At 39.5% G+C, this 25,417-nt stretch overlaps 1 protein-coding gene across 1 annotated transcript; it reads left to right on the forward strand.

Moving 5' to 3' along the window:
* Nucleotides 1-834: 834 nt before the first annotated feature.
* LOC110525287 (cAMP-dependent protein kinase type II-beta regulatory subunit) lies at nt 835-25,383 on the forward strand. Its single transcript, XM_021605298.2, has 11 exons — nt 835-1,323; nt 9,486-9,521; nt 16,222-16,274; nt 16,530-16,622; nt 17,035-17,141; nt 17,391-17,544; nt 22,026-22,127; nt 22,346-22,420; nt 22,559-22,627; nt 23,208-23,343; nt 23,643-25,383. The coding sequence occupies exons 1-11, from the start codon at nt 1,059-1,061 to the stop codon at nt 23,777-23,779; spliced, it is 1,227 nt and encodes a 408-aa protein (XP_021460973.2). The 5' UTR covers nt 835-1,058; the 3' UTR covers nt 23,780-25,383.
* The last annotated feature ends 34 nt before the right edge of the window (nt 25,384-25,417 follow it).

A 25,417-nucleotide genomic window follows, 5' to 3' on the forward strand; every position in this document is an offset into this window, starting at 1 on the left:
ATGAGGAGATGGGAGAGGCAGGATTTGCACGGCATTCTATGGAACGCCGTTTGGGATTATGCAGTGTCACAAATAGAACTGACTTCTCTTTTAGCACTTGGCAATGCATACGCTCGTTGGCGCACGCGAGTGTGGGTGCAATAATTGAATAACATGTATGTTTAAATTTATTTTGCAATAATGGGTCAGCATGTAAGACCCCACGCAGAGAGGAAGAGGTGAAGCGGGAGGTTTCACTCTCGCCAAAATCTGTCCATAATAAACCCTAAGCGTTCCTATGGGTTAATTTTGGACCTAAACTTGTCACCTGCCTTCCCGCCTTTGGGAGGACTCACATTGTTAGGGCGGAGACATGAGCATCTAGTCATTATATACAGATCTCTGCTGCACGGCAATGCAACCTACACATTGGAAAAATACACTGCACGCACTGCAGCCTAGTCTGGCAGATGTCTAGCAGATGAGTCGCAGCAGTGCGGATTGTATCCCATTGAAATTAATGGACTTTGATGCAACTGGGGTGCACAAGGCACTGGTGAATGTTGAACTTTTGTTGCACACATATTAAGTAAAAATGTTTGATTTACATAATGAAAAAAGTTTGACTGTATTATTTATTAAGCAGCATTGATGCAACGGCTGTCATCTGATTAGGCCTACAATAGTATGTCACTGCAGTTTTTGCCCTCAATTGCAGAGTTGATTAGGCCTCCAACATTATGCCACTGCAGTTTTTGCCATCCATTGCATTGCTGCAGCTTGCTCTCATACGCAATCCCTGGGATGGTGGTTGCCATGGTTTCTTTGGTCACATGTGTAGCCAGAAGCAGCAGAAGATGCTGAGTCCAAAAAATTCAGAGCCATTTTCATTCAGCACATTGAAAGGACTCTCTGCATTGCATGGGGATTATAAAACATTCCCCGGGCAATTAAGCGCATATCTCAGTAAAAAAAATATCTTTATTTTGTTTTGAGTAGAATTGAACAGAATTCTTTCATTTGTTGGAAGCACAAATATATACATTTTATTCGTATTTCTCATAGATTTGACATCAGGAATGAGTATAGAAATTCCTGAAGGATTGACGGAGCTGTTGCAGAGCTTTACCGTGGAAGTGCTGAGGAATCAGCCGGGAGATTTGCTCGAGTTCGCTTTGCAGTATTTCACCCAACTGAAGGACAGTGAAATTAGAGGAGCCGCGTTTGGCAATGACCAAAATTCGGCCACGAGACCCAGTGGGAAAGCGGTCAATTTCATTGAGGAAGCCATGCAGATTGATTCTGAAAATGGAGAGGAGGAGAGTGACGACGAGGAATTCACAGGTAGGCTAATATATGAACAATAACCATGTTGAGCTCCATTCTATTAAATTGTATTCAATTTCTATTATATTATTCAGCCAGTGGAATATCGGAATGGAATAGAACATAATAAATTGTATATGAGATGGAATGAAATTCTACAATTGCAACATGTTTGCCTCTTAGAAAATGTAGCCACTGTAGCCAGTGATGTGTGATGAGCTTTCAAATTGTTTTCCACATTGTAACAACACCATGCCATGATGATTCTGTCTGGGCTGTCCTTCGCCAAATATGGACATGGTGATAGAGGCTGATTGACACGAAATGAACATCCTGTGCAACTGTGTAGCATTTGATCTCTAGCCAACAGTTTATCCTGTTTCCTGATTCCTGAGAATTTCTTTTGACATCATTAGGCTTACACAATGCATATAGGCCAAGTTACTAGAGAGGGAGTTAGAGCAACAATAGAGTACACAGTCCTCATGAAAATCACATAAACCTTAGTAGTGGCGATTTAAGCATGTAAATCTTGGTGGGGCAAAAAATATATATTTTTGTACATACATGCCAGCAAAGCCACTACACAACACAATGCTAAACAATCCATTAAGTGCACTATAACGGTGACAAACGGTGCCCACAAACTGCTAAGGCCTACATAAAGCTGTCTCAACAGCAGAGCTTTCTTTTCAGCACCATAGAGTAAGTCCTTACCACTGCTACACCTGGCTATCAGCGGAGCCTTGTCTGGTAGCGAAACCGTTAATTCAGCCTAATTCACTGCCTTTTTAAAAACATAGCTGATATTGCTGACTTGCTTAAACAAATGTGGTTTCTACTGACAATTGAGACATACAAACTATGGCATAGTGGAACGATGAGCCGATAAGAAGCAATCCGTAATTTCGATTAAGACAATAATGAGCGAGCTAAGATGGACAGAGTCAAAATAACTATTTGTTACAGCAGTTTCAAAATGTACAGTGACAGAATTCAGAACATGGGTCGTTCTTGCAGTATTCTCCCTGAACACCAAGTCAGAACTGTAGGATAAATAAAGGGGGCATATAAGCAGACAATATTCGATGATGACATTTCTCTGAAACAGGCTACATGTGCACCACAAAGTCAGAACATTAGGGCTAAGTTATGAGGGGGAAATGGACCAAATTAATAGGGTGAGGCACATGGGCTACTAACAGCTTACTATACAACATACACGTAGGATTACTTTCTTAGCTACAGTATACATATCTCCCTGGCATATTACGTAATTTATGCAGCAGCATAGAAGACCAAAGTGCTCACAAGTGCTGTGCTCACTTGAACAGGAAGGTGGCGCTGCGGCCCTTCTTGTGGGCAAATTTTGTCATTAAACTTTGTCATCAAAGTCTGACATTCTCAGGATTTATGGTGCTTTCAAGACAACTGGAAACTGAAAAAAGGCTGAATCATGATGTCAGTGATCTTCAGGTCAGAGCTCAAGAAAGAGGCCAGAGTTCCCGACTTGGAATTCCGAGTTGGATGACCGTTCAAAACCTATTTTCCCAGTCGGAGCAAATTGTTTCAGAGTTCCCAGGTGTCTTGAACTCACTGAAGTCTGAGATTTCCCTGTTGAACACGGCAGAAGTCATGCTGGATTGACAGCATGGCCAATGTATTCAACCTTTTCTGCCCCATGGTGTTGCGTGTGAATGTTTATCCTTTTTAAGCTTGGAAAAGAGACCTTTAAACCCAGACTTGGACCACACCCCCTCTCCACCGAATAGCAGGCAGGGGAAGCAAAATATTGATTGCTTTGCAATGCTTGCAGTTAGCCTCTGATTCCTTCCAAACCACTCAATGTTAAATTTGCGATTTCCAACTTGTTGTGTAATCTTCATGTCCAATGGCCGATGAGCACCGCTAAGTTTTATCTATAATTTCTCTTCATATTGAAAGGGGATTTTCCAGTAGATTATCGATGTGATTCATGATTATAACTGCTTGTCTAGCTTGTTAGCTAAGATTGTGAAAGTATGACGTTTACATGATCAGTCCAATCAAAGCTACGATAGATATAACGTGATTTGACGTCATTTTATCTGTGACCAATGAACTTGAGCCTTCTTGGATGGGCACTTCTAATGTAAATCTATGGCAGCACCCAAGGGGGCTTGAACTTTCGAGATTTTGTGGTGACGTAGTGTCCCCATGAGTGACAGAACACTGAGCCAATCACTGCGCAACTAGAGAAGATTACCAACCCCTACGCTCTGTATTTTCCGCTGGCTGCCCTTCCACCACAGAAATCACTGAACTAGGCTGAAACACCTGCATTTTGGAGCTGCCTTACACAAGAAATCAAAAAAGAGACATGTTTGTATACGGCTTTATTAACTAATTTACATAAGAAATAGAGTGAAAAACTCAATTTATACACTACTGGACAAAAGTTTTAGAACACCTACTCATTCAAAGGGTTTTCTTAATTTTTACTATTTTCTACATTTCAGAATAATAGTGAAAATATAAAAACTATGAAATAACACATATGGAATTATGTAGTAACCAAAAAAGTGTTAAACAAATCAAAATATATTTTATATTTGGGATTCTTCAAATAGCCACCCTTTGCCTTGATGACAGCTTTGCACATGCTTGGCTTTTCAACCAGATCAATATTTGATTTGTTTAACACTTTTTTGATTTGTTAAAAAAGTTTGAAATATCCAATAAATGTCGTTCCACTTCATGATTGTGTCCCACTTGTTGTTGATTCTTCACAAAAAAATACGGTTTTATATCTTTATGTTTGAAGCCTGAAATGTGGCAAAAGGTCGCAAAGTTCAAGGGGGCCGAATACTTTCGCAAGGCACTGTAGCTAGGGTCATTGTTCATCTAGCTATATGTCTTAAGCTAAAGTGTACAGTTAGCTAGCTAGCTAATGTTAGCTGGCTGGCTCCCTAGCGGACATTATAATTCGTTTCCCAGAGCTGTTTGCTTTTCTAGTTAGAGCCTAATGTTAGGCAGTGTTGGCACTTTGTTCATTGTTGTTTAACTAGCTAATGTTAGCTGGTTGGCTCATTAGCTAATGTTACGTGACGTGTGTACAACACCCGTTGAATATGGCCGGTGTCAGTAAACGTCTACAAAAAAGTGTAATGAAATTGTTGCCAGCAGAGCTGGTTAGGCTGTTTTCATGTTATCCAGAGGTAAACAAATGATTGGCCAGAGCGTCAAGTGTGCACTCCGAGAGCGAACAGAGATGGGTGTTGCTAAAGCTTAAGAGGGTGTGAACGATACTGAATGGGTGTAGACAAAGCAGAGTTCTTCACTAGATACCAAAACATTCAAAGGTCGATTTTCTCAAAAGTGAGTTTACAAGTTGATACATTTTCAAAGCAGAATTACTTTCCGATTGTTCTTCAAATGCAGTGTACCATTTTGTAGCTCTGAGTTTCTACTTTTATCCAATGTAAAAAACACAATTTCACATTTTGCTACATAAGCCCGAATCCAGGTGGTGAGTCACATACTGTATGGTACAATCCCGGAGTGCAAAGCTCTTTCAGACTCACGGCTGTAATCAGTTCCAAAGGTGATTCTAACTAGCTGGCCTGGTGTATCGTTGCCCATGAAAGGAAGTTAGGCTAGCGAGCAAGTATTTTATGTCAGGTTGCCTAGGACAACAAAAACTAAAAGCGTGTACTGTATCAGTCACAAACCATTTAGGCAATGTGAAAGAGGAGGATGGTATTGGCATTTCTCTACAAATAGGGTGGGTCAACATGTTTTTTCTACTTGCACGCATGTACGCACACACAAACGCACAAACACACAGAACTCAATACCATGGAGAGCCACATCATACTGTAATTAGATTACGTTGATTGGACTAACTAGTTTTTGGTATTTATTTAGTTAGTCAGTGTTTTAGACTAAGCATATGTGATTAGATGATGTTGAAATGGTGCTTGAATAGTGGAGGCAGTTCCTGTTTTCTTTAGAACCAACTCTCTGTGGTAGAGGTCGACTATGGTCGATTATGATTTTTCAACGCTGATACCGATACCGATTATTGGAGGACCAAAAAAAGCTGATACCGATTAATCTGCCGATTTTTTAAAATGTATTTATTTGTAATAATGTCAATTACAACAATACTGAATTAACACTTATTTTAACTTAATATAATACATCAATAAAAATCTATTTAGCCTCAAATAAATAATGAAACATGTTCAATTTGGTTTAAATAATGCAAAAACAAAGTGTTGAAGAAGTAAAAGTGCAATATGTGCCATGTAAAAAAGCTAACGTTTAAGTTCCTTGCACAGAACATGAGAACATATGAAAGCTGGTGGTTCCTTTTAACATGAGACTTCAATTTTCCAAGGTAAGAGGTTTTAGGTTGTAGTTAATATAGTATTTATAGGACTATTTCTCTCTATACCATTTGTATTTCATATACTTTTGACTATTGGATGTTCTTATAGGCACTTTAGTATTGCCAGTGTATCAGTATAGCTTCCGTCCCTCTCCTCACCCCTACCTGGGTTCGAACCAGGAACACATCGACAACAGCCACCCTCGAAGCAAATTCCGCGGCCCTTGCAGAGCAAGGGGAACAACTACTCCAAGTCTCAGAGCGAGTGACATTTGAAACGCTATTAACGCGCACCCCGGTTACACCAGCCTAATCTCAGGAGTTGATAGGCTTGAAGTCATAAACTGCTCAATGCTTGAAGCACAGCGAAGAGCTGCTGGCAAAACGCACAACAATGCTGTTTGAATGAATGCTTACGAGCCTGCTGCCGCCTACCACTGCTCAGTCAGACTGCTCTATCAAATATCAAATCATATACTTTATTATAACATAATAACACACAGAAATACGAGCCTTTGGTCATTAATATGGTCGAATCCAGAAACTATCATTTCGAAAACAAAACGTTTATTATTTCAATGAAATACGGAACCGTTCCATATTTTATCTAACGGGTGGCAACCCTAAGTCTAAATATTGCTGTTACATTGTACAACCTGTCGTGATAATTTCCTGTATTACTAAACATTGAGAGAGCAAACCACACACAAGTCAGAGTTATATTATAAAGTCCATCTTTTAATTATATATGAGCTTCACTATAGCCCTGTGACTCTCAGATCAATTCAGTGTCTAGAAATGAATTCTCTGAGAGTGCTTACAAAACAGTTCTTAGTATCATTAATAGCCAAGACACACCCATCTCAACTCACATGATGAAACACAGATCTCAGGAACAGTTCACAAAGAACCTTTTACTTGAAAGAGGAGTATCCCATAGCCAGATAGCTTTAGCTATAAATTATCGTTCAGTTTGGTCTCCTAAACAAAGTTCTTATCTCATTCTTGGTACAACATAGTACCAAACCATTACCTCATCCAATGGCATATATCAATTGTCAATTTTAGATACGCCCATCTCAAATACACCCCCTCCTGGACAAGCTCACCGAGACAGTGAGCCTCTTAGGTCATATACTAGATCAAGATAAGGGCAACCTCAGAGGGGACATACAATAGTTACAGACACATTCCCATAAGAAGACAAGCCTCCATTCTGTCCTATCCCCTTCTGATATTCTTCATAGCATCACATGGTTTAACAGATATATTGACATATGAAGACAAGCCTGACCTCTCCCCTCTCTGGGCCCCTAGTGACTAAGCCCTGAGAGAAGAGAGGAAAATGCAACTGCCAACAGGATTATCCAAAAGAAAACATCCTAATGAGAAATATCTCACATAAGCATTATTATGTAAATAAAACATGTTATTTATCAATGTTAACTTACTCATTCTGATTCTGCTACCACAAACCTTCAATGTTATGTCATAATTACATAAAATTCTGGCAAACTAGTTTGCAGCGAGCCAGGCGGCCCAAACTATTGCATATACCCTGACTCTGCATGCAATGAACACAAGAGAAGTGACACAATTTCACCTGGTTAATATTGCCTGCTAACCTGGATTTCTTTTAGCTAAATATGCAGGTTTAAAAATATGTACTTCTTTGTATTGATTTTAAGAAAGGCATTGGTGTTTATGGTTAGGTACAATCGTGCAACGACTGTGCTTTTTTCGCAAATGCGCTTTTGTTAAATCATCCCCCGTTTGGCGAAGTTGGCTGTCTTTGTTAGGAAGAAATAGTCTTCACACAGTTCACAACAAGCCAGGCATCCCAAACTGCTGCATATACCATGACTGTGTTGCAAGAGAAGTGACACAATTTACCTAATTAAAATAAATTCATGTTAGCAGGAAATATTAACTAAATATGAAGGTTTAAAAATATATACTTGTGTATTGATTTTAAGAAAGGCATTGATGTTTATGGTTAGGGTACACGTTGGAGAAACGACAGTACTTTTTCGCGAATGTGCACCACATCGATTATATGCAATGCAGGACACGCTAGATAAACTAGTAATATCATCAACGATGTGTAGTTAACTAGTGATTATGATTGATTGATTGTTTTTTATAAGATAAGTTTAATGCAAGCTTGCAACTTACCTTGGCTTCTTACTGCATTCGCGTAACAAGCAGGCTCCTCGTGGAGTGCAATGAGAGGCAGGTGGTTAGAGCGTTGGACTAGTTAACTGTAAGGTTGCAAGATTGAATCCCTGAGCTGACAAGGTAAAAATCTGTCGTTCTGCCCCTGAACAAGGCAGTTAACCCACCGTTCCTAAGCTGCCATTGAAAATAAGAATGTGTTCTTAACTGACTTGCCTAGTTAAATAAAGGTGTAAAACAAAATTGTCTAAACCGGTGTCCAAAAAACGATTTCCGATTGTTATGTTTCTGCCACTGTGTCTTCTTATTGTCTTGGCCTTAGGCCTATACAATTGAAGTCCGAAGTTTGCATACACCTAGGTTGGAGTCATTAAAACTCGTTTTTCAACCACTCCACAGATTTCTTGTTAACAAACTATAGTTTTGGCAAGTCGGTTAGGACATCTAGTTTGTGCATGACACAAGTCATTTTTTCAACAATTGTTTACAGACAGATTATTTCACTTATAATTCACCGTATCACAATTCCAGTGGGTCAGAAGTTGACATACACTAAGTTGACTGTGCCTTTAAACAGCTTGTAAAATTCCAGAAAATTATGTCATGGCTTTAGAAGATTCTGATAGGCTAACTGACATCATTTGAATCAATTGGAGGTGTACCTGTGGATGTATTTCAAGGCCTACCTTCAAACTCATTGCCACTTTGCTTGACATCATGGGAAAATCAAAAGAAATCAGTCAAGACCTCAGGAAAAAAATTGTAGACCTCTACAAGTCTGGTTCATCCTTGCGAGCAATTTCCAAACGCCTGAAGGTACCACGTTCATCTGTTCAAACAATAGTTTGCAAGCATAAACACCATTGGACGACGCATGTAAACTTCTGACCCACTGGGAATGTGATGAAAGAAATAAAAGCTGAAATAAATTAAATAAATATTATTCTGACATTTCACATTCTTTGGGTTATGGAAACTATTTCACAGCGGTTTAGATGGTTCAATTATTCTCTACACTATACTTTCTTGTTTTGTCACAAAAACTGAAATTAGGCAAACTATTTGAATTTTTGCAACCAGGAAATGGCAGGTACAGTGCCTTGCGAAAGTATTCGGCCCCCTTGAACTTTGCGACCTTTTGCCACATTTCAGGCTTCAAACATAAAGATATAAAACTGTATTTTTTTGTGAAGAATCAACAACAAGTGGGACACAATCATGAAGTGGAACGACATTTATTGGATATTTCAAACTTTTCTAACAAATCAAAAACTGAAAAATTGGGCGTCCAAAATTATTCAGCCCCCTTAAGTTAATACTTTGTAGCGCCACCTTTTGCTGTGATTACAGCTGTAAAGTCGCTTGGGGTATGTCTCTATCAGTTTTGCACATCGAGAGACTGACATTTTTTCCCATTCCTCCTTGCAAAACAGCTCGAGCTCAGTGAGGTTGGATGGAGAGCTGTTCTATCCGCGTGTGCAATGATATGCAATGATGTCTGAGGGAATAAAACAGTGTTCGTTGTTTGAAGTGATATTTGTTGTTGTAATATCGCAAACTGACATGGCAGTTTCACCACAACAGATTCCAATATAATCCTATATGATCACCTCGCTTTTCCACTTTTTTTCAGCTCCTGTGATGAGTCGATTTATTAGAAGAGCATCAGGTGAGTGTGTTATTTTTGTTGTTTCTGGTGTGTTAGGGTGGAACAAAAGCCTGAACATTATTAGTACAGTGGTGGCTCCACTAAAGGTTTGCTATTATGCTGCGGGACTTAGAGGTAATATTGTGGTTTAGTACAGTACCCTGCGTCACCACTTCATTGCTCCAGACCAGCGCAAGGGGGAGTTAGAGCACTGATTATGCTTTTGGGTCCTACTGTGTCTCTAACTGACAATGAATGGGCGACATAAACCTAAATAGAAACAGATAATTGTGCACGACTTCAGTATTACTTACTAAAACTGTTGTTACACTATTATTTTATTTTGTTAGGATTATTTTGCTCTTACTGTAGTATTGTAGCCCTCTCCCGATCGGTCACGTTGTACAGTGCCTGAGTGGCGCAAAGGTCTAAGACACTGCGTAGCAGTGCAAGCTGTGTTGCAACAGATGCTGGTTCAATACCCGTGCTGGCCTCGACTGGGAGATCCATGAGATGACTGTAGGTATTTGGTTTCTCTCCCTCTAAAAACATAAATAAATAACAAACTGGCTTTATTTACAAATTAGTAACAATGTCTCACCCCATGTTCAAGATTGGCCTTTTTCTCACTCATGTTACATTATTTGAAAACAAAATAATCTCCAATATATATATATATATATATATTTTTTAACAAAGCGATTATTATTGTTATTAATTTAGAATGATATAAATTCCCCTTGGATATTCTCACATATATATTATTAACACAGTTCTTAGCAGGACAATATATATGTGTGTATATATGTGTGTATATGTATATATGTGTCATATTGGTCATGGCACCCGAGTGGCGCACAATGGGATTGCCTTGCAGTTCTCAAGCTGTATCCACTGAAAGCACACAAGGTTCAAGACATGAGGGCGGGGGGCACTGGATGGGCCGTAGAGCTGCGCACAGAAGACAGACCTAGCCCATGGGGAAGGGAGGAGGAGGAAGGGGGAGGGAGGGAGCTGACTAGGGAGATGTTCCCGCTGTTCTTAGTGCCAGTCTGCACTTTCAAACCAAAACAATGTCACTAATAATGGCATCTTAATGCTTTCGTTAATAAAATAATTATGAAAATACTCTTTCAAAATCCGATGTTTATTTAGTTCTGGCTCCATAAAGCAATACTATGGGAATAAATATCACTGAGTTACAGAAATATTGGAACAAAGTTGTCTAATGAAGGTAAACTGTCAGGTGTGAAGGTAAGACCTAGATGCAGACCACGTCGAATAAACAATAGTTTAATATTCCAACAGGGGCAGGCAATAGACAGTTCAAGGCAGGCAGTAAACCAGAGGTGGGGCAACGGTACTGGTTGGCAGGCAGGCTTAGGGTTGGGCAGGCAGATTGGTCAGGCAGGCATGCTCGGAGTCAGGACAGGCAAGGGTCAAAAGCAGGAGGGCGAGAAAAGAAAGACTGAAAAAAGCAGGAGCTAAGACACAAAACGCTGGTTGACTTGAAAAAAGAAGACGAACTGGCAACAGACAAACAGAGAACACAGGTATAAATACACAGGGGATATGTCATGCCCTGACCTTAGAAAGCCGTTTTATTTCTCTATTTGGTTAGGTCAGGGTGTGATGTGGGGTGGGCATTCTATTTTTTGTTTTCTAGGTTTCTTTATTTCTATGTTTTGGCCGGGTATGGTTCTCAATCAGGGACAGCTGTCTATCGTTGTCTCTGATTGGGAATCATACTTGGGTAGCCCTTTTTCCCTCCTTTCAGTGTGGGTAGTTAACTTTGTTTGTGGCACTTAGCCCTGTAAGCTTCAAGGTGTGTAGGTGTGAACATCCCCCTACCTGCAATGTATTCGATGCACAAGTACTCTGAAGTATTTAATTTCTAACTCAAAACAGCAGTACAGTATTTCTTCATCAACACCTTTATGCTTTTGTTAATAAAATTATGATAAAAATACTCTTTCAAAATGCAGATATTTATTTAGTTATGGATCCATAACAAATTACTATGGGAGTCAATTTCACTGAATTACAGAAATATTGGAACAAAGTTGTCTAATGAAGGTAAACAAATTGTTGCTTACTGGAAAATACTTTTTGAAACACACACGGTCATGTTGTACACCGCCATTATGGCTATTGGCAGGTAGCTGGAAAATAGACTTGCCTAGAAGAAGGGTAGGGGGATAATTATATCTTCAAATGTATTTATATGTTAGGTTGGCTGTATCACAACCGGCCGTGATTGGTTGCACTTTCAGTTTAATCCACCAGAAAAGACAAAACAAATAATACAGTGAAAAGTATTATGTATTACATCTAAAAACAGAAATAAATGTTTTGGCCTTCATTCAGATTACAGTTGCTCACTTTCGTTTTTTGAAAACAAAATAACCTCCAAAATATCGTGAAAAATGATCAAGTTGTATGGCACAGTCATATAGCCCGGAACCTATAGCTGAGTGACTCGCTCATTCATGATGAATAAGTACCAACATTTTTTTTGATAGTCTTTAATAAATAAATGTTTTGGTTATCCTGACTTGGACACCATGTACAGTATTACAGTGGGGCAAAAAAAGTATTTAGTCAGCCACCAATTGTGCAAGTTCTCCCACTTAAAAAGATGAGAGAGGCCTGTATTTTCATCATAGGTACACTTCAACTATGACAGACAAAATGAGAAAAAAAAATCCAGAAAATCACATTGTAGGATTTTTAATGAATTTATTTGCAAATGATGGTGGAAAATAAGTATTTGGTCACCTACAAACAAGCAAGATTTCTGGCTCTCACAGACCTGTAACTTCTTCTTTAAGAGGCTACTCTGTCCTCCACTCGTTACCTGTATTAATGGCACCTGTTTGAACTTGTTATCAGTATAAAAGACACCTGTCCACAACCTCAAACAGTCACACTCCAAACTCCACTATGGCCAAGACCAAAGAGCTGAAAAAAGGACACCAGAAACAAAATTGTAGACCTGCACCAGGCTGGGAAGACTGAATCTGCAAAAGGTATGCAGCTTGGTTTAAAGAAATCATCTGTGGGAGAAATTATTAGGAAATGGAAGACATACAAGACCACTGATAATCTCCCTCGATCTGGGGCTCCACGCAAGATCTCATCCCGTGGGGTCAAAATGATCACAAGAACGGTGAGCAAAAATCCCAGACCTAGTGAATGACCTGCAGAGAGCTGGGACCAAAGTAACAAAGCCTACCATCAGTAACACACTACGCCGCCAGGGACTCAAATCCAGCATTTGGATGATCCAGAAGAAGATTGGGAGAATGTCATATGGTCAGATGAAACCAAAATATAACTTTTTGGTAAAAACTCAACTCGTCGTGTTTGGAGGACAAAGAATGCTGAGTTGCATCCAAAGAACACCATACCTACTGTGAAGCATGGGGGTGGAAACATCATGCTTTGGGGCTGTTTTTCTGCAAAGGGACCAGGACGACTGATCCGTGTAAAGGTAAGAATGAATGGGGCCATGTATTGTGAGATTTTGAGTGAAAACCTCCTTCCATCAGCAAGGGCATTGAAGATGAAACGTGGCTGGGTCTTTCAGCATGACAATGATCCTAAACACACCGCCCGGGCAACGAAGGAGTGGCTTCATAAGAAGCATTTTAAGGTCCTGGAGTGGCCTAGCCAGTCTCCAGATCTCAACCCCATAGAAAATCTTTGGAGGGAGTTGAAAGTCCATGTTGCCCAGCAACAGTCCCAAAACATCACTGCTCTAGAGTAGATCTGCATGGAGGAATGGGCCAAAATACCAGCAACAGTATGTGAAAACCTTGTGAAGACTTACAGAAAACGTTTGACCTCTGTCATTGCCAACAAAGGGTATATAACAAAGTATTGAGATAAACTTTTGCTATTGACCAAATACTTATTTTCCACCATAATTTGCAAATAAATTCATAAAAAATCCTACAATGTGATTTTCTGGATTTTCTTTTTCTCATTTTGTCTGTCATAGTTGAAGTGTACCTATGATGAAAATTACAGGCCTCTCTTATCTTTTTAAGTGGGAGAACTTACACAATTGGTGGCTGACTAAATACTTTTTTGCCCCACTGTATAATAATAGCCCATTATGGGCTATTAGCAGGACGATATACCTTTACCAACACCTCTCTGTATTTTGATACTTTGTGGATGGAGGCTCCAGAGTGAATGGGGGCACCCGCAGTGTAAAATGCGTTGCTACAGATGCAGGTTCGATACAAGTGCCGGCCGCCACCGGGAGACCCATAAGGTGGCTTTTGGTTTTAATTTAGAATCCTCCAATCCTCTATATGTAATTATCGGCGGAGAGTCACGTCATATTTTTCGATATACTGTAGGCCAACCGTAGGCAACATGAGTCTCACTAGTGTTGAGTAATGTGCTGTTAAAAGTGATGTATGCCTTATTTATTTAAAGAGCATATTGAAGATAGAAGCAATAGGATTTGAAGCAATAGCCTACAAATATTTTAGCACCATTTCACACTGCTCTGAGACAAGCATGGGGACTGGTCTTGATAAATCAATGTATTTTCACTGAATCTCCATTTGGGTATTGGGTAGACTACAATTATACAATTAGGGTGTAGAAATGTTATGCTCTTAGTGTAACCTTTAAGTAGGCAAGTCAGTTAAGAACAAATTCTTATTTACAAGGACAGTCGGGGAATTGAACCCCGGTCTCCCACGTGCACACACAACACAGGGATTCTTTAAAAAAATAGCCAAGTACAGTAGCCTACTCCCGACCGTCACGTTGTACAGCGTCATATTTTCTATTCCAGAGCGTTTTTTTGTTTTTCTTGGAATAGAAACACCATAATGTTAATCAAATTAATTAAGAAAAATGTCCCATATACTATGTTCTTACAACAACAAAAATTTAATTCTCTAGGACAGCCTTTATTGAAGGCTATCAAATGCTTCTCAAAGATGCAGTCTGGTGGTCAAACTAGCACTAACTAGCATTAATGGTACTTATAATGATGTCTCTGGCACTTAAATAACATGCCATAGAATTCTGTGGCACCAAGTAAGCTGTGGCGCAGTACGCTGCAACTTTTAAAGGACAAACCACTGTAGGGATATGCTTCTGCTGTAGTCTATTTTAACTTTTCAACCGTGAAATACCCAGTCCCAGAGAGCCTGAAATCCGCAGTAATTTAGTCAGCAGCACTGTAGTGTCTGTTCTTATAACAACACACCACCATTTCAATAATTGACTTGCTTTACCAGGAATCTTCTACAGTACGGTACTTCTCTGTCTGGACTGTTCGTTTAGTCAGCAGTCTACTTACAAAATAGAGATGTCTCTTACTCAAGGATACTTTCTGAAGTTACACAGGTAGTCAGGCTCCATACTTTTTTAGGTCCACTCTGTAGTGAAGATCACAGAATGTTTTTAGTTCTATTCTATCATATTCTTTTGATTTTGTTTAACATTAGAGTAAGAATGAGTATGTAGGACAGGTAAAGTCTCCGGTCGTTGTGGATATGAAAATCCCCTGGATAATGTAACTGGTAGGTATTAACACTCACAGAGGCCATTAACCCGATCTCTTCCTCCACTGTGTTTCATTTTACCCAGCCTCGCTTACAATAGAGATGAATTATCACCGTCATCTCGATCTTCCTTTAACAAACCCCAGGAAGGAAGTCAATCACAAAATGATGTGAGTTGAAACTTGCGGCAGCAGGACCGTGTGGCTATGAGGATCCATCCTAGTCTGTTGTGTGGGAAGTTGAGGTTATTGATGAAGACGGACAGACAGAGGAGTGACTGTACTGTTATCTGGATAGTTAGTAAGAGGATGGTTGGCTGGAGGCATCTATGAGCTGATTGGCTAGGCCGGTCAACGATACTGACCACTCCGCTCACCAATGATCGTAGCACTCAGTCTGGTTGACCAGGCTAGCTGTTGAGCACTCATGCCAGAAGAAAGGTGAAAAGAGAGGCCCCCTGGCCACCCATCTTTAAAGTCTTAAGGGGAGGTTTGGGCTCAGTGCCTTTGTTTTTGTGTGTTATTAGAGAAGCTGAACTGTGAAAAACTCTGAAAAAGGTCTATGGCATCTTCAATCAAAAAGTCTTTATTGTGTCAACTTCAAGTGTAAAATGAAGGTATTATCACCCCATAATAAATACATTATGTGCTTTATGTTAGTCACAAGTAGGGTCTGAACTCTGGCTCAATTCTGGTTGTGTTAACTCACTCTTTATCTCTCTGATCTGTATAAAAAGTGATACTTTATTAGGATTACTAAATCTCTCAGAGATGTCATGGATATCCACGTATTTTTACAATATATTCCTTTGTTGGAACATGGACCTCGTATTATCTTTAATGAATCTCTTACACAGACAACGTACATCTTGATGAAGTTCGTTAATAGGCCAAATACTTTAAAACAAGGTTGTGTTTAATAAAATCATTTTACACAAAAACTATAAATCCACCATGAATAAGACAGTTGCTTATAAGACTAGGATCAGTAATGGATTAAATACAGTGATACCTTTCTGTGCACAATCTTGTTTTTCTACTTTTCTACATTTCTTAGATTTTTTTGTTAACCTTTTCTGACAAGCAACATATGTCTTCAACAGAATGTGTGTTTCTGGTCAGCATATTGTATTTTCAGTGAATGTGAATGTCTTGCAGTAACTTTCAATAACCTCTTCTATCATACAGTGTGTGCGGAGGCATTCAACCCTGATGAAGACGAGGAGGACAAAGAGCAGAGGGTAAGATGGCCTTGCATTTCAAAAAGTGACACTGCACAAGAAACTATTACAGAGACTACAGAGGAACTGTTGAAGAAATGGACTCTCTGGAGATAAAAAATGATGACAAGCTAAATGTCAGCTATGGTTTCTAAATGATGTTGTACTAGATGAGTGTTGGTATTAGTGCGTGGAGTATACAGATAATTGGACGTGAAGGACGAAAGAAGTGTTCTTTCAAAATATCTTTGTCAATAACTTTCCATATAACAATAGCTTTCCCAGGTGACCCATCCTAAAACAGACGAGCAGAGGCAAAGACTACAGGAGGCCTGCAGAGATATCCTCCTGTTTAAAAACCTGGACCCGGTAAGATGAAGAATGTTATATTTTTAGTCCCTCATCGTACTGTAGTGGGTCTCCCTTTCCCTCCATTCACTATCTGCTATGGTTCATTACACACGCACGCACACGCACGCACACACGCTATACACAGAAAAGAGAACAGAGTGTAGCCTGGGGCCAGTAGTTTTGTGACATGGCCCGATGCACTGTGGGATTGTTTTGCCAATTATGTTTAAGTACTGTAACAACATGTAGCGAGGAATCAAGTTGAATATTCATGTATCCTATGTACTGTATGTATGATGCTGTGTAATGAGTAATGTGTAGCCTAGGGCCTACAAAGTTTTCTATTTGAATAGACTGCTAGTTTGATATACTCCTCAGGTCTTTGTTTCAGTCTGTATTTGTATTTATTGTTTGTTATCTCACACCACAGGAACAATTTTCCCAAGTACTTGATGCCATGTTTGAGAAGTTATTTGAGGTAGGAGAGCACATCATAGATCAAGATGACGATGGGGATAACTTCTATGTCATAGAAAGGTAAACCCTGACATACTATAGTAACCTTAACACCTAACAACCTCATCAAGAGGTTTGGACTTCTTGGCGTAATGATTAAACTGTTGGACTGACAACCTTTCGGGGTTACTCCCCAAATGTTCCTCCCATACATCATAGTATATTTGGCAATAGTTTCATTTCAGTTAATCACTGTATTTGTCTTGAAAGGACTATTATATGATCCAAATTGTTCTCTCTAAATCTCGTCCTCTCTCCCCCCTCTCTCAGAGGGATATTTGATATCTGCATGAGGGTTGATGGCATTGAGAAGACTGTGGGAGCCTATGATAACCGGGGGAGCTTTGGAGAGCTGGCCCTGATGTACAACACCCCCAGGGCTGCTACCATCATAGCCACCTCGCCCGGAGCTCTCTGGTGCCTGGTGAGTGAATTATTTTCTGCCCCCTAAACTGTTCCTCATAGTACATGCAGTAACGGACAGTACTGTACAGTGCATATTGTACGATGCGGTAGCAGTTGTCTGGCAGTTTTCTAGGAAACGGTCATTGTCAGCATGGCTCAGTAGTCAATTTTGCATCAATCACATGGACAAAATGCCTGTAAGGTGGTGCAAAGTATTCAAACCCCTTGACTTTTTCCACATTTTGTTACGTTACGCCTTATTCTAAAATGGATTAAATATTTGTTTCCCTCATCAATCTACACACAATACCATAATGACAAAGCAAAAACAGGTTTTTAGAAATAAAAATAAATAACTGAAATAATCCATTTACATACATATTCAGAGCCTTTACTCAGTACTTTGTTGAAGCACCTTTGGCAGTGATTACAGCCTCAAATCTTCTTGGTTATTACGTTACAAGCTTGGCACTCCTGTAATTGTTCGAACTTCCATTCTTCTCTGCAAATCCTCTCAAGCTCTGTCAGGATGGATGGGGAGTGTCGCTGCATGGCTATTTTCAGGTCTCTCCAGAGATGTTTGATCGGGTTCATGTCCGGGATCTGGCTGGGCCACTCCTGCGTTGTCTTGGCGGCGTGCTTAGGGTCATTGTCCTGTTGGAAGGTGAACCTTCACCCCAGTCTGAGGTCCTGAGCGCTCTGGAGCAGGTTTTCATCAAGGATCTCTCTGTACTTTGCTCCGTTCATTTTTCTTTCAACCCTGACTAGTCTCCCAGTCCCTGCCGTTGAAAAACATCCACACAGCATGATGTTGCCTCCACCATGCTTCACCATAGGGATGGTGCCAGGTTTCCTCCAGACGTGACGCTTGGCATTCAGACCAGAATTCAATCTTGGTTTCATCAGACCAGAGAATCTTGTTTTGCATGGTCTGAGTCTTTAGGTGACTTTTGACTCCAAGTGGGCTGTCATGTGCCTTTCACTGAGGAGTCTGGCCACTCCTGAACAAGGCAGTTAACCCACTGTTCCCCGGGTGCCGAAGACGTGGATGTCGATTAAGGCATATGAGGAATACACATTTCAGCTGAAGGCATTGAGTTCTACAACTGACTAGGTATCCCCCTTTCCCCTTTCCTCAGTGAAAGACCTGATTAGTAGAGTGCTGCAGAGATGGTTGTCCTACTGGAAGGTTCACAGAGGAACTCTGAAGCTCTGTCAGAGTGACCATTGGGATCTTGGTCACCTTGCGGACCAATGCCCTTCTCCCCCGATTGCTCAGTATAGCCGGGTGGCCAGCCAGCTCTAGGAAGAGTATTGGTGGTACCTAACTTCTTCCATTTATGAGTGATGGAGGCCACTGTGTTCTTGGGGACCTTCAATGCTGCAGACATTTTTTGGCATCCATCTGTGCCTCGACACAATCCTGTTTCGGAACTCTACAGACAATTCCTTCGAACTCACGGCTTGGTTTTTGCTCTGTCATGCACTGTCAACAGTAAGACCTTATATAGATACGATACTGTAGGTGTGTGCCTTTCCAAATCATGTCCAATCAATTTAGTTAACACATGTGGACTCCAATCTAGTTCTAGAAACATCTCAACGATGATCAATGGATACAGGATGCACCTGAGCTCAATTTCAAGTCTCACAGCAAAGGGTCTGAATACTTATGTAAATAAGATACATAACATACATATTTGTTTATACAGTTGCACAAATGTCTAAAAACCTGTTTTCGCTTTGTCATTATGGGGTATTCTGTGTAGATTGATTAGGGAAAAACAATTTTATAAATTTTAGAATAAGGTTGTAATATAACAAAATGTGGAAAAAGTCAAGGGGTCTGAATACTTACCGAATGCACTGTATGTATTAAGCTATCGATAAACATCTGAGAAAGCTCAGTGAGGGAAAGCCATGTTTTGTACAAAGAGTTTCCAAGAATCTTTCCTCTCTGAGCTGTAAGGATTACACTCTGTACATTAGCCGCACTTGAGTCCTTGTACAGGTGATAAACCCCAAATGCTACCAGACCATGGCGTTGAGTACTTGGGAAAATTAGAATGGGTAATTAATAATAGCATTGTATTTGGTTAAAAGCATTCTCTAAGATGTAAACCTCAACTGGAGTTGTACATAAAGGGTGTGACCCTTGAGCAAGTTGAGGAAGCTATACTCCTAGGTATGACGTTGGATGGTCAATTATCATGGTCAAGTCATATTGACAAATTAGTTGTGAAGATGTGTTTTTTTTACTCAAAAATCAACTGTACTAGTTGTTCAGGCTCTGGTCTTGTCCAATATTGATGAAGTGCAGCAACAATTGGTGAAGTGCAGCAACATAAAATACCAAGCAAAGCTCCATCTGGCTCAAGCAGAGCAGCATGCCTTGCTGCATACAGAACTAACATCAACAACATGCATGTCAGTCTTTCTCGGTTGAGGTTTGACAAGAGATTATCATCTTCTCTTTTAGTTTTTATGAGAAATATTACTGTGACGAAAATTCCAGATTGTCTGCATAATTAAATAACATTCAGCTCAGACACACCCCACAAGACATGCCACCAGGGGTCTCTTCACAGTCCCCAAGTCCAAAATGAATTCACGGAAACACATGGGTGATTCTCAAGAAACTGGCACTTGACAAAATAATAGTTTAAAAAAAGAAACACATTTTCAACCATAATTCCTCTTGGATTACTAAGATTAGGATCTTTAGCTATTTAATTAATAATTATTGTTATCTTTATTGATCAGATATTATGCATTTTACCACAATTTCCAAAACTACCCACGCATATTTTTTGACAACTTCTACTTAATCAAATAACTGATGTTTTACAAAAAAATCTATACAATAGGTGTAAGCAGTGGTCCTGGTAAAACAATCTAAGTTATCAGCACAGCACACCCATTGACATTAGAATTAGCTTATTATCGTAACCGAAATTAAGGATCTCATTACCGAAACAGACGAAAAATGAAATGGTAATGAGAAGGGCTTTAGCTCAATCTGCAAGTAATAGGAGACAGCCATCACGAGTCAGCGAACAATTGAACACGTCACTGAGGCCCATTCATGCCTCCATTTTGGTAAGGTAATGGTTCTCTTAAGTTTTTCCCAATTTGAGCTCTTTAATCATTTCGGTAATGAGAAGGTCAAGCGTCGTAAAGAGGGTGTTTGAGAATAAGATCCTCATTCCCGCATATAAGTGAAGAAATGAAATGAACGTGCTCATCTAAGGACTACTCTTCTAGATGATCCATCATGGGTGAATACAACTCTATAAAAAAAAAATATTCGTGTTTTTACAGCAAATCAAAAAACATGTTACGGTAATGAGAAAGACATTGTGTTTTTACGTAATAAATATTATAGTTTAATGTAAACTTCAACTAGTATAAAACATTTATTATTTATGGACAAACTACAGCAACATATTTTGTGTTTTATTCAAATAAGTTAGGTTTTTCTAAAGTAAAATTGTATCAAATTACCAGAGAATTTAATCCGGGCGCATTTTGTTAATGAGAATTTGGGGTGAAAATGTACAAAATTCAGACACAAATGTTAAATATATTTAAATTGAAACACTGTGCCATAAACTAAGCCTCTTAGTCTTCAGAATGATTGTTGCAGATGCATCATGGCTTTCTAAATCACTTTGTTACCGCCATGATTAAAACTGGTTTAAGAATCACCCACCACAGTATTATACAGAGCTATCTCCAATTACTCAACCAAGCAGCAAAATTACCATAAAAAGTGTATAAAACAACATCTCATGGCACAATAGGGACTGTGAAATGACACACACACAAATATTCACATTCTAGTCATTTAGCTCACTCTCTTATCCAGAGCGACTTGGGCCTTGCTCAAGGGCACATTGACAGATTTTTCACCTAGTTGGCTCAGGGATTCGAGTCAGCAATCTTTCAGTTACTGGCACAACGCTCTTAACTGCTAGGCTACCTGCCACCCACACATTATCACACTCTAACACGCAATCTACACATACATTATTATTTAGCTGTACTGTTTGTATATTGTTGTATTATAGATTTATGTGACTGTTCTTGTCTATGAGTGTATCAGTGTTTTGTTATTTGTCGTGTTTTCTGTTTTTGTGTGGACCCCAGGAAGAATAGTTGCTGCTTTGGTAAAAAGCTAATGGGGATCCGGATAAACTAACCAATGATAATAGCTTGATATAATAATAGGACACTTCTACAGCTTTTTGGGGAAAATCTTGACATTGGTTAGAGATGCAGGTCCCTCTGCTGGAAAATGTTATGTTGGACACAGTGACTAAAAGGAAAAATGAATCATAGGAGTGGAAATAGTACTGCACTGAACAAAACAATCCCAAATTGTGGACTGTTTGTCTTGACTATATCATTCACCATTGCCAGACATCGACATGACTTGTTGTTTTTCATCCTACCATTATAAATGATTAGAGATATATTGACAACTGTGTCTATTTTCAGGATCGTCTGACATTCAGGAGGATCATTGTAAAGAACAACGCGTTGAAGAGGAGACTTTATGAGGAGTTCATTGAATCACTTCCATTCCTTACATCACTAGAGGTATAGATCTATTGTGTTTCTGTCTTTATCAGTAGAATATGTTTTTGTGAACGCAAAGTGCATTTTCTTTCTCACATTAGTACAAACACGTCCCCTGCAATCCAATTAGTGTGTGCCCTGTTATCCCCAGCTTTCAGATGATGTGTATTTTAAAGTATAGAACAAACTCATCCCTGCAAACCAGTCTTAACCAAGTTCGCCTTCCCTGTTATCCCCAGCTTTCAGAGAGAATGAAAGTAGTGGACGTGCTGTCTTCTAAACCATTCAGCGATGAAGAACAGATCATCTCTCAGGTATTGTTTTCTCCATCTTCTCTTCTATTCCATTCTATATGATCATGCCAGGTAATTGTACTTCTTGCAAGTATTTCTTTCATTCTAATGTATTGTTTATTTGCTATTTGAAATACTGTAATGTATGTTCTGTTGCAGGGTGATCTAGCAGATTGTTTTTATATAGTTGAATCTGGTCAAGTTAGAATCACCATGAAAAGAAGCAGGGTAAGTTTGTGTCTAAGATATTACAGATTTGAATGTATCATACAATTTTAGTTAAGATGGATTTGTGTGATCATTTTTAAATATATTTTTTTTGTGGGGGATTTTACCCCCTTTTTCTCCCCAATTTCGACCTTGTCTCATCGCTGCAGCTCCCCAACAGGCTCGTGAGGTGAAGGTCGAGTCATGCATCCTCCGAAACATGACTCACCAAACTGCTTCTTAACACCTGCCCGCTTAACCCTGAAGCCAGCCGCACCAATGTGTCGGGGAAACACTGTTCAATGATGACCGAGGTCAGCCTGCAGGCGCCCGGCCCGCACAAGGAGTCGCTAGAGTGAGATAAGCCAAGTAAACCCCCCCCGGCCAAACCCTCCCCTAACCCGGACAATGCTGGGCCAATTGTGCGCCGCCCTATGGGACTCCCGATCACGGCCGGTTGTGATACAGCCCAGGATCGAACCCGGGTCTGTAGTGACGCTTCTAGCACTGCGATGGCAGTGCCTTAGACCACTGCGCCACTCAGGAGGCCATTTGTGGGATATTATGTTGTTTATGTTACTCTCTTATGTATTCTCTCTAGACGAAAAAAGACCAAGAGGATGAGGAGGTCGATATAGCCACGTGCTCAAGAGGGCAGTACTTTGGAGAACTGGCTTTGGTCACGAACAAACCCAGAGCTGCTTCAGCTTTTGCTGTGGGAAGTGTTAAATGTTTAGGTATACTGCCTTTACTCTGTGGGCTGTGTCTCAAATCCTTATATACTCCTCCGTCCTTGTCCTACATTTTTCTCAAAGCTCATTAGAGTCTCCTCCAATTCAGTTTGAGAGGAATTGGAGAAACAAGGACGGAAGACATAAGGATTTAAGGGCTAATAACGTTTCCAAACACAATCATGGGCTGTTCTTATTCTTTGTCAATGTGGATCTTTGTCAGATCAGGACCTACAATGGATATAAGTAATCTGTTTAGAGTTATCCCTTCCTGTGTCTGACACCTCTCCTCTTGTGTTTACCAGTTATGGATGTCCAGGCATTTGAGAGGTTGCTGGGCCCCTGCATGGACATCATGAAGAGAAACATTGCAAATTACGAAGATCAGCTGGTCACGTTGTTTGGAAATAGCACCACTGACATTGATGGAAAAAACCTATGAAATCCAGAAACGGAAAAAAGACTAAGTGAGATGCACTATGAAGAAGATGTGAAAAACCAGGATAACACTTTACTTGACACCCAGCATCATAACACGTTATGACATGGTCATAAACATGTCACATGTCATAAAAGCTGACGTAACATGTAATAACATGGTCATAATACTGTCATGACCCATATAATTACACCTGTTGTGACATATATTGCGTTATTTTATGGCTGGTTATGACACCTACATAAGAATGTTTTTGTTTTTTCCCTGCCAAGAAGCTTCCTTTTTTTTGTTGTCTCTGTCATATTTTAAACAAATTGCAGAAAATGCACTTTATGACACTGTAATGAAGCATTATGCCCATCCTGTGTCATTTTAATCGGACTAAGAAAATACTCTTTATGACCCTGTGAAGAAGCATTATGACTATCATAATCATATAAGCCAGACAGGCCTATCACGTACATGCCCTTATGTCAGTCATCAGTCAAAAGGGTGTCTTGTCCTGCTCCTGAAATCTGCTCCTGTATTCAACTCAGTCATCAGCAACAAAGCATTGGGTAGGGATGTCTGACATCAATGTGTGGACAGTTACAATGATAATTGAATATGGTCAATTTCATAAAATGATATATAACATAAACATACTGTTGACAAGCAAGCTATGGTGTAATGGAATGTTTTGCCTTGTGTGGTAGGTTTTGTGGGTTTTAACACTCTTATGTAGGTGTCATAACCAGCCATAAAATAATGCAATATATGTCACAACGGGTCTAAATATGTGTCATGACAGTGTTACAGCTGTTATGACATAATGACGCTGGGTGTCAAATAAAGTTGCCGAAACCAGTGGGTAGTATTGTTTTCCGTTCAGAAAATGTGAAACACAGTATGTTACCATTAGTGATTTAGATAGGGTAAGACAAAATGTGTACGTTTGATTCCAGACGACACAATGGTATGTTTTAAAGGATTTTGCCTGGGAGTAATATTTTTATTGAAAGAAAGATCCGTGTTAAATCCAAAATGTAAATGTTAATTTGTTCTGTCCTCAACTTTTTCCTCTTAGATTTTCTACAAGTGTGCATTTTATTGAATTTATCACATTTTGACACTGTTTGTATAATGATCACTATAACGTTATAGATGATATATAAATTGTCCTTTCAAATATTCTGATATCATATTTCATCATGTGCCAAAGGCCATTCAAATCCTTGTTAGATTATGATGGTGTCATCATAACGTCACAGTAATTATCGCATTTCACAGTTAAGAGTTTCTTGTTAATAATTTGATATTCTCATGTTGACGTATCTTTTAGCAAGGGGGGGATCATGCATTTAATAGGATACAGAAGGGAACTAGGTCCCTTTGTTTCAACATGGTGGTAAGAACAAAACAATCTTGTCATCAGAAAATAAGGGAAAAAGAGATCTTCTTTCTACATCAGAGAATGTAAATTTACTTATGGAAGCAGTAGTCCTTTTTTTCATAGCAAATGTGTCTCCTCAAACATGTGATTCAACTCCCTGAACATGTCTGTGAACAAACTGTAATACATTATTCACTGTGTGCTTTAAGAAACAGTTAATAATGCCATACATTTGCACAACAAAATAATCATAGTTTTGTAAGAATATA

The sequence above is a fragment of the Oncorhynchus mykiss genome, chromosome 1, assembly GCF_013265735.2.
Source record: "Oncorhynchus mykiss isolate Arlee chromosome 1, USDA_OmykA_1.1, whole genome shotgun sequence".
Classification (NCBI taxonomy): Eukaryota; Metazoa; Chordata; class Actinopteri; order Salmoniformes; family Salmonidae; genus Oncorhynchus; species Oncorhynchus mykiss.

Coding starts and splice junctions, on each gene's coding strand:
- LOC110525287 (XM_021605298.2), top strand. CDS start 1,059: ATGAGTATAGAAATTCCTGAAGGATTGACGGAGCTGTTGCAGAGCTTT. Junction 17,142..17,390: donor AACTTCTATGTCATAGAAAG/GTAAACCCTGAC, acceptor CCCCTCTCTCAG/AGGGATATTTGATATCTGCA. Junction 22,628..23,207: donor TCACCATGAAAAGAAGCAGG/GTAAGTTTGTGT, acceptor TATTCTCTCTAG/ACGAAAAAAGACCAAGAGGA.